At 45.3% G+C, this 10,200-nt stretch overlaps 1 protein-coding gene and 1 long non-coding RNA gene across 2 annotated transcripts; both read left to right on the top strand.

The window, feature by feature from the left end:
- Positions 1-286: 286 nt before the first annotated feature.
- Positions 287-1,880, top strand: LOC146206961 (52 kDa repressor of the inhibitor of the protein kinase-like). Its single transcript, XM_084587077.1, has 2 exons — positions 287-635; positions 1,400-1,880. The coding sequence occupies exons 1-2, from the start codon at positions 532-534 to the stop codon at positions 1,575-1,577; spliced, it is 282 nt and encodes a 93-aa protein (XP_084443203.1). The 5' UTR covers positions 287-531; the 3' UTR covers positions 1,578-1,880.
- Positions 1,881-2,292: 412 nt separating this feature from the next.
- On the top strand, positions 2,293-9,225 carry LOC146206960 (uncharacterized). The gene is made up of 2 exons (XR_014703287.1): positions 2,293-2,540; positions 8,827-9,225. It is a non-coding gene; the product is annotated as an uncharacterized LOC146206960 (long non-coding RNA).
- The last annotated feature ends 975 nt before the right edge of the window (positions 9,226-10,200 follow it).

Genomic DNA, 10,200 nt, shown 5'->3' with positions numbered 1-10,200 from the left:
CGAAGGCTGGGCCCAAAAACGGTCTAGCGCGACAGCAGCACAGCCACTTTGGGGGGGCTGAAACACTTAGATAATGAAATTCAAAAGCATAAATAAAAACGGTATAAAACAACATAAACAAATAAATATTTTAATGCCACGTTTTATAAAATAGGTAAACTATTTTAGCAAAACATTACTCCGCATTTTTAATTTTTTTGCAACGTTCTTGTTACGCCCCCTGTTGATGAGTTTGCGATGCATTTGCAGCTTGACTTTGCAGGCCTTGTTTCGGCACCCAGCCACAGTGGCCGCGGGAGCTCACGAAGCGGTTTCTTATCGCCAGTCTCAAAATGCCCCTTTTGCGAAGTTTTCGTCGTCCTTGCGCGTCGCGTCTTTGTCACCGTTTTGTAAAATTTGCACCCCGCCGCACCGCTGCGGCAGTTTTCTCGGTTTTTGTCGTTTCCTTCGACGTGCGGCCAGTGCGAAGTCTTCTTCCGTCTTTGCACGCTTCGCGCTGTTCTTTTGAAGCGCTTAGCGCTTTATTTCAAGATGAGCTTGCGGCGTGTGAAGAAACGATGCGCCGTGGCACATTGCGACAGCATGGACAGTGCCGTCGGTGTCAAGCTACACCGCTTCCCGCTGGACTTTCACAGGTGAGCTCTTGTCAGTGTCGTCTGCTACAAGGCGTCTGCTCTAGGTATGCTCCGAATGCTTTCGTTGGGCTGTTCGCTTCTGTTTCTGTAACCAGTTCGTGCGCACGTGGCTTCATTTTTGCGGGGATATTTATGTACTACACTACAGGGCACACACTTTAAGTGCTGAGCTGTGCGAAAGAGGCCCACCATTTGTCTGATTTATGGTGAGTTTCATGCAGCCGGCTATCACCAGCGTTAACTTGATACCGGGCTCTCAGGAGCAACCTCGCGCATGCCACTGACCGGAAGGCCAATTTAAAACCAATTGTGCTGCCTGACAAGTCTGAGCACAACACTGTTTAGTTTTCCAACACCGCGAAGCCAATTTGACCCTCGCAACTGGTAGTATCAAAATTCAGCCAAGTGTATATGCGCGGCCTTGAGGGTGCTTTAACTGAATTCACCCAGCAGGAGTTACTGCCTGTCTTCTTATTGCTATTCTGCATATGCATGACCGTTAGGGTAACTTTAAACGCACTTCATTCTCGTCAATCTTAACCATAGAAAAGTGTAGCTACCCGCATGCCATGAGGACGAGCGTACATAACCGCACTCTTAGGCGCTGAGAGCTTGGGGCGAGCATTTACTACCGTAGTTCAGATATAATGGAAATATAATTACTGCAGTTAGCATTGACAGGAATAATGACGCATTGGCGTTTGGAGTATGCAGTATTCCTTACGGCGCAATTGTGAATAACGTGCACGTTGCATCACGTCCAGGTGCCGAGCGTGGGTGCAGTTCTACCACAACGTCAGCCTGGAGAAGAAGACACCATGGCAGCTGCGGGACTTGCGGGTTTGTTCCAAGCACTTCGAACCGTCTGCGTATCTGTCGTCAAAAAGGCTGCGACCCGTGTTGATGCGCCTACTTATGTCATGTCATGTTTGCCTCAATTGAAGCTGTCTTAGCACTGTCTTCTATGCTTTTCAATTTCCTACCTGGCAACGTTCGTGGAACTGCAGGGCTTTTTTCTATCCGCACTGTGACCATTAAGATGAATAGCCAGCTTAAAGAAACTACTGCTTGAGCTGCCTGTGACGTGTATTTTTTGTTGGTGTGCTTTATCACTGTATTTGTTTGGTTGCTGTAATAAACCATGAATATGAAAACCATACTTGCCGTACACTGTATTGCAAACTGTGCACTTGAGCCTGTGCTTTGTGCATCATACCTTGTACTCAAAAGTACTAGCACCAGTATTTCCACCAAGATTTTCACTACGAATCATGCATGATAGCATTCTTAGCCAGCCAAGGTAAGCCAGCGTCTGAAAGTGTTGCTGCCTTTCTATGCTGCCATCTTTGCCAGTAACTTTCATTGGGTTCCGAATTGCACATTAGCAAGGCCATAACTAGCAGGAACTCGAGCACATTTGACTGGCAAAGGTTGGTGCGCACTGAAAGGCAACCTTCATGAGATACCGGCTTGAAAAGGCGGGTTCTATAAAAAGACCACTTTAAAATTCGCGCTAAAAACATACGTATGCGTGACGTCATTCAACGTCACTCATACGTATTGCCCCCCAATATGGCGGTGCCCATGAGCCGCCATTTTTTGGACCAATGGGCGTCTATGGAACCTTCGCTACCATTGTATATCTACCTTGCTCAGACTGCTCAGACCCCGTTTCACAGCGCCCGAGCCACCCGAACAAAAGCTGGCGCGCTTTTCGGGCAACGGGTGCTCGCGCCTTGCGAGCCCTAGGTCACTTTTCATGCGTCGGCTTGTTGTAGTTTGTGGGGCATCATCCCGATAGATGCAAATTCGGTGAAAATCTGATTCAGTTCGTGGATTGTTGCCCTAAATTCAACAGCGCAGCCTTCGGTCCTGTCCCTGGCCTGTCTGCAGCCTCCGACTACGGTGAGTCGTACGCGAATGATGGTGTTTCGTACATGCCCGCGAGCTCTAGGTAAAGCACTTGTCGGCGTTCTGCTACCGTCTTGCAGCTTTTTTAACGAGTTTTTACACGGCAGTGCAGCTATGCGGTAGTCACAATTACTGACGCGGCGTAATCACGCGACAGTCTCCGGGGCGGCGTATTGACAAACCATATCCCGTAGGAGCACTCGAGCAGACGACGCTCTGACGCACAAGCACGTGACACGACGTCACTTCCTTTAAATTGTTTTTTGCTTGTTTTTATTTTTTTTATGTCAAAGGAAGATGGCGGCGCACACGCTCGCACCGTTGCTTCGCCGACGCTGGCGTTGGGGCGTTGGTTAACCAGACAAACGCGTATCCTTCTACCATGGCTTAGTGGTAGTGCCTGTGACTTAAGGGGTGCTGCGGCCGCAGTTTTGAGGCTTTATTAACGCAGTGGCCCAAGCCGTGCCATTTGGATGCTGGATACTGTGATGTTTGCAGTTCGAAACAAGTGTCTTGGCCGTCATCTCGAAGTCTGGTGTTTGACTCTGACAGCAAGCGATTTTGTGAAGCCACGACTGCTGAACTTTTGCTGCCTAAACATGCTGGATGCCGACTGTGCTGGTGCTGGATGTGCAAGTGTGTCGATTCCAAGAAAGCTGCGCAGCGCCGTTGGAGCTCGCCTTGGAGCCACTAATCATTGAAAGTGCCTTGGTTACTAGCACTGCAATATTTAGATAAGCACCGCTGGAATATGGGGGGTAAAAAGGAGGGAAAAAAAGAGAGAAAAAAAAAAACTTGGTTACGTGGTGTATTTGTGCAACATTTGCTGTGATGCTGCATCGCTGCTCGGGGGTCTTCGCTAAGGATGCTAAAGCTACTGGCCTACCCAAGGGCAAATGTAGACTACTACCGATGCTAAATTACATCTCAAAGGCCGTCTCTCATTTTATGCTACCTTGTGAGCAGCTGTTTTCACTCAGGATTGTTTTTTTTTCTTTCTTTTTCCAGTTTCCGGCATTTAAATACGGAAATGTTTCTATATGGCAACATGCTGGAACAGCGAAGCCAGTTTTCTGAAATTAGCGGTAATAATCCTTGAAATGAAAACATGCTCTCGTTTTGTGAACGCACGCATGATTACGGCGCCCTGGTCATAGCGGCAACCGCCCTTTTCTGAAGCCCATAATCTGGCGACGTCAAACTATTGATTCTGAAAGTAGTGGGATATTAGGTGAACTCGATAACCAAGTACTCACGCTTCTGTGGCTAAAAACAGCGCTGACACGAGACGAAGCAGAAGGGACACGATGCTGTTTCGTCTGCTTAGTCTCGTGTTAGCGCTGTTTTTAGCCACAGATCATGCACCAACCAGCCAGAATTTCCACCCTCTTAAAGTACTCACGCTTGTTTGAGAGCACTGTGTTGAATAGGCATTTGTTGAGCGCAATAGCTAACTTAACTGCACCTGTTAAGCAGAGGCAGTGGCATAGCATGCTGTGTAATTTGTTTTTTGTAACTCTTTATGTATGTGATTGGTATTCTGCTCAAGTGTCATGGCAAGAAGAAACAACAGTGTTTATTTTTGAAGTTGTGGGCACCCCATAACATGCTTACGCAGAATGGTGCAGTTCAATATTGAGTCAAATAAATAAGTGCTGGTTTTCACAACAACTGTTTATTCCTTGTATACATCTCTAAGTGACCTTGGCTAACTTGAATTCCAAACTATCTTACAGCCGCTTCAAAAGCTTCTGAATTAGGTGACATGTTGTACATGCACCATTATGCCTACCAATCTTTTTGAAAAAGGAATCATTGCTACAAAATTAAAGGATTAAGCTCACAAATTATAGCAACACTTGAAGAGGGGAGAACCAGAGTATTTTGACATCACTCCCTTATGGTTTGCACACTGGTCAGCTAGCAATCCAACATTTCAAAGAAACGCTTGTTAATGTCATCATCATGTGCCACAAGTGTGTTTATAGTAAATTAGGTACTACAAGGACTTGTGGCTATAGTAAATTAGGTACTACAAGGCTACCCCGATGAAAGTCGTCTAGGAAATAGTATGAAACAACCAGTTTTAGGCATTTAAATTTGAGGAACCTGAGTTCGATCCCAGCCATAGTGACCATGTTTTGATAGAGAAAAATGTAAGGCACCCATTTACTGTGTGATGTCAGTGCATGTTAAAAAAAAATCATTGGTCAAAAATGAGCCGGAGACCTACACTACAGAATCCTGCAAAGCCTAAGTCAATTTGGGACACTATACTAAACAAAACTGAAATACACTGCTTCTAAATTTAGGTGAAACAATGGCTTTGCTGTTTAGTAAATGCACGGCAAGCAATACATTGTAAACCATTTATGCAGAAGCAGTTTGTTTTACTGGCAAATGCCTTCAACTTTTTGGCAGGAAAAAGTGGCAGATGTGACTTCAGTTCTACAAATGACACTGGGCAGCCATGCAGCCATCAAAGAACCTACTTTGAATTGCAAATAGCCACATTTGTGTTTGCAAGGAGGCCAAAAGCACAGTGAATAAGCAAGATAGCGATGAAAATAATTCAACGAAAAGAAAGGTGGGGAGTTCAGCCAGCAGCAATATGACCCTAGCGTGCTGCTCCACACTAGAGAAGGGAGAAAAGGGAAATAAAAGGAGAATGAGGATACAAATGGTTGATGACAATGTTGTAGTGCAGTGAATTGGTTCGAGTTATAGAGAAGACCACGCACACAGTGGATTGCACTTGTCTCGCATAGTCGACATATAACACATGAAGTGCATATTCTCCACATGCACCAGTTGTCATTGCACACACTTTCACTCTCATATTCTGGTCCAAATTCATACACAGGCTCGCCACGCACTGATTCTGAAAAAGCTCAAACTAGACAGAAACATGATTGATCACACTGTAAGCAGCTGTATAGCATGCGAAGCACAGCACTAACAATTTGTGGTGTGTCACATATGGAATGGTTTGACTGTTAAATTGGCAGGGTACCATGCCATCAACTAATGTCTAAAAGCTGAGATGATGGCTTTGGTTGGAAGTAATCTAAGCCCTTGGCGATGCAAGTACACAAACGTAATCCAAATGCATTGTTCTTGAATGGCTGCTTTCCAAATTGTTGATATTCAAATTAAAGTAGTGTGGTGCTGTATGTTTTTCTGAAAAAAATCTTGCTGTGCAGCTAACTTCATTGCAACATCTGATTGAAGCTGGAACACCTGCAGCAGTACCACACAGCAAGACAAAAGTGTCCACGCAGATTGCAGAACTTTTGTAGACATGGAAAATAATAAAGTATGATTCATACTTATGAAACCTTTGCCCTTGTCTTCATTTTGATAGTGCGGCCCTAGGCAGCTGCTGCACCAAGATTTTCATAGGTCAACAGGCCCACCAGAACCAATGCACCCAACCGACCTTCTGCAGGGAGACCCAGCCGCTACCGATTCCAGTGGCTATGGGGAACGTGTTTATAAACCAGTACTACTGGAACTAGTAGGATCCCCGCAAGAAACCAGTAGGAAATTTTTACCTTGGATAAACAATTATCTTCTTTGGCACTTTTCAGCAATTGCTCTGATCCCTAAAAAGATGTTGGCTACATATCTACAGAATATCATTTAATATCTCATCAAGAGATGTGTGGGCATATGTGGGTATTCGGTACATGTCCACTTTCTACTCTCTTCAACGTGGACATTATAATGTATACTATAATGATATATTATTAACATTTGCGGCAGATATTCACTAGATGTTCACTCAGTATAAGTTCTTTGGCTAAGATTTTTTTTTTCTGTAAACTGATTTTACGAACGTTTACAAGGGAAAGTTATCAGATTGACGGCATGTGACTAGCACTTTGTGTCATCATTTCTACAATTAGTCATTTAGCTTCGAGGTGATGACTTCCTTCAAAAGCCTCTTCTCTCGCGCTTGCCAGTTAACTGCATTGGTCTGCATGGAAACTATCGCCTAATATATTGCGCTCGTGTACTTTCGACTCCAGTGTATAAGCGAGAAATGTAGCTCCACTTTTTGTTAAATTGACTGAAATTCAACCCACATATAGCACTAGCCGAGTATAAATTATTTGACAATGATTGAAATATACTGCTATGAGCAATACTGGCTGATCGGCAAAGTACGTATCTTTCTCCATCCTTTTGAACCTTTTGCACAATCCAAGACTTGTTGGTTTCGACGCTGTAGGCTTCCAGCCATTCGTTGACGGCTGCCTCGTTTGTCAGGTTCGCGCGATACACTGATCCGAGCCCTTTTGACGCGAGCTCATCTTTTACGAGCTCGAGCGGCTCTGGGAGCTCGTCCATCATCTCTAGTTATCCGCAATGGACACACAAGTTCGCCAAGCACAAAATCACCCTGGTTAGCGCAGCGCGCAACGGATGAGCCAAGTGCACGTGCGTACAACCCAGAAGCACCGGACGAAATGCGTAGAGCTATGCGGATGGGGAGAAGTGCAAACTTCGGGGTGTAGCCGAGCCGAGCGACGATTCCAGAAAATACCAGAACAAGAACAGCCGCGCAAGTGACCACTGGACTGAAATTTACGTAACACGTGACCGGTAACCGACCGACGTTTACAGAACACCAGAGCAAAAAGCCCGCGCAGTGGTCACTGGACCGAAATTAACGTGATCGCGTGACCGAACTTTTAGCCGACGGCAATTCGCGTTATTTTTACGTGAACTTCAGCCGACAGCCGTGCGAAAATACGGGCGCTGCGCGAAAACGACACCGAAACATGAGTACCTTTGACAAACACCAGCGGGAAAAAAACGTAAATGCGAGCCCTGCATGAAACGAAACTGAAACCATGAGTAGTCTCGTCACAAGGCGCTAGGGAGAAACAGCGTCGCTGCTACTCGCGGAAGTGACGTTGTGTCACGTGCTTGCGCGTCAGAGCGTCGTCTGCTCGAGTGCTCCTACGGGATATGGTTTGTCAATACGCGCCTCCGGGCGAAGGCATGTGGAGACTGCATAATGGCGTCGATCCCGTTTCTTCGCGCTTGAAACAACCGTTGCATACCTGCTGCTGTGCACCGATCGGTCGCCGGTTGCTGTTGTCTTCGGGGTGCACTGGGGTATTGGGACGTACGCGGCGACTTACAGATGATGTGAAACTATTTGTGAGTCGACAGTCACGGAAGTTTGTAATTTGCTTTAAGATTCTTCGTTTGTGACCTAGTTGTTTGGGCAGTAGCAGGCATTTTGGTGTGCGCCAGCGAGAACGCGCTGGTTTATGATCAGGAGGTTTTATTGCCTTCCTCGCAGCTTCAGCAGATAGTGGCTGGGCCCATAGAAACGGTCGTGCTTCTGTCAAAAAACTCGAAAGGCATTCATCCATGCGGCCCATACGTGGTGCTGCAGTGTCGACGAAGTGCTAAAGAAGGGGAGTTGCTGGCCAGCTGAGAGGCAGTATAAATGTAAACTGGCCCAGTGCGAAATGAGCCCCGGAGTAAAATGAGCCTACTGCTCAGCACGAAATGTTTACAAGATACGGGCGTATACCCGCACGAATTTATTGTGCTTATATGCTCACACGTTCCACTGTCGAGTACTCACATCGGTGCATGCAGCAATGAGGGCTTCGGCTATCATAGGTTCTTGCCCATGAGAGTATCTGCCCTTTTACTACGAAAATAACTGCATTGGTAGAACTCGTTGAGCTTGTTTATATAGACTTAACACTTCGAATGCATGTCGCTACCGCCGAGTTCCCTAATATATATATTTTGCCTGCTCCAGCAGTGTCATCACTTTGAGGAGACTGGGAATGATAGCAGAAATAATGCTCCCATACTGCTTCGCTTCAAGCTGCTGTCAAGGCCATTGACAGCTTATTTGAAAACAAAGCAATAATTAACCTGAGGTGGTATGTTTTGTTGAGGAGAGTGAGGCACCGTTGCATGTACTACCTCGTAATCCTGTCAAAGAGCTTGTAAGTTGCTGCTATAAGCACTCTTCATTACAATTCCATACAAGCCGCAGCATATTCCGCACTTACTGCACACATGATTTAACTTAGTCTCTTTGTTGCTATTTCAGTGTTTTGCAAGTGTGCTAAATATTTGTATTTGTGCTAGCATTGACTGCCAGTCTCGTTGCTGCTTTTTCCTTCTGCGGCAGGCACTCTCACTTGCTTTACTCGTATCAAATTCTACTGTGAGTGAGTTTGCTGAATTTATGCAAACTAAACGTAATTGCAGTATTGCTCTCATTTATTTACATTTGCAGAGGCAAGGAATACTCGGGGCCGACGTACGAGTTTCTTCCACCAGTTGGATTCCTCTGCTACCTCGGTAGTGCAGTGCGCTGTAACTGGTGTGACCAAATGGATACTCTCACTCCTTCTACTGGTTTAGAGCGTGCTCCTAGTTAAGTTTAAAATACCTTGCTTGCAATGTATTTAATCTTGTTGTGGAATATTGTCACCTTTGCATTTGCTGATGTGTTATTATTTGGAAAGCATTCAGAGTGATTTTGGACGCATGATTTGCCGTGGCGGGAGGTGGAGAAGCACAAATGTGTGACTGCAATTTTTTGCCTCTCTAGTTTTCAGCCTTTAGAATTAAAGCAACAGATTGATATGTGAACAGGCCTGGCATGGATTAAAGAGTTTGTCATATACAACAACACTTGAACCTTGCGGGGATAACACAGTTGTGGTTATCTGAGCAAAAGTTCTCTGTGTGTGATGGTGTCCGAAACATGGCATTGTCTTAAGTAACTGGGCATGGAATTGGCCACTTCTTGCACTCTCTTGACAGCATCTATTGTAATGTGTGCTAGGCGACATGCCTTCGGATCTGTTGTATGTCTGCAGCAGTTGCCTTGATGTATCAAGATGGGGTGGTTGTTGCAAGCTGGAAATTCCTATTCTCCTGACTACACCAATAAAATGCAGTGAAGCCAAATACCAGGAACCAATGTGTTATGTGGTTCATTGTGAAGGCTTGCCATTCTCGTAACTTTGCCAAATTGCTAGAAACATTATTTTTAAGCCCGGTCTTCTTTTGCTCATAGCACAACTCATTTCGTGCATTTGTAAACTTTTTGTGGTTTATAGTTGGCACAAAATTTGAGCTGGTGTGCCACGAAGGTTAAATATCTGCTTATTGAACTCTTCTCGGGAAGCTACATGCAAATCCTGCCTAATGTGGCTGTGAGGGCTTCACACTTGATTGATGTACCGGCGCTTTACTTGTGGCAGCTGGTCTACATTGTACAGGACTGCCACTTTGAGGAGCACCAGCACTGCTATGAAGCAGATTCACAGCATTGTTCCTGGTGGAAGCAAACCACTGCAGATGTTGCCCTCATTCCAATGCAGCTTCAGCCAGTGAAGTTTCATAATGCCCGTGTTGGACGAACAAGAGGCCTATGAACTTGAGCATTTCACTTAGTCATTCCTTCCAAACATCCATCAAAACAAGCAACCTGTTGGGTTTCCCCAAAATCCCTGTACAATCATATTTATTTTTATTTTTACGAATAGTTTGTACCATAAGCTGGAGAGCCTTCACTCAAGTATACACTAGGTTCCTATCTACGTGAAAACTACACGCTTGTGTGCCAGTATCCGCAGATTGTTGCTAACAATTGTGGACA

Source organism: Amblyomma maculatum, chromosome 1 (assembly GCF_055883805.1).
Source record: "Amblyomma maculatum isolate TAMU_Amacu chromosome 1, ASM5588380v1, whole genome shotgun sequence".
In the NCBI taxonomy this organism is placed as follows: domain Eukaryota; kingdom Metazoa; phylum Arthropoda; class Arachnida; order Ixodida; family Ixodidae; genus Amblyomma; species Amblyomma maculatum.
The sequence above is the reverse complement of the archived record's forward strand: the minus strand, read 5'-3'. Positions and strand labels throughout refer to the sequence as shown.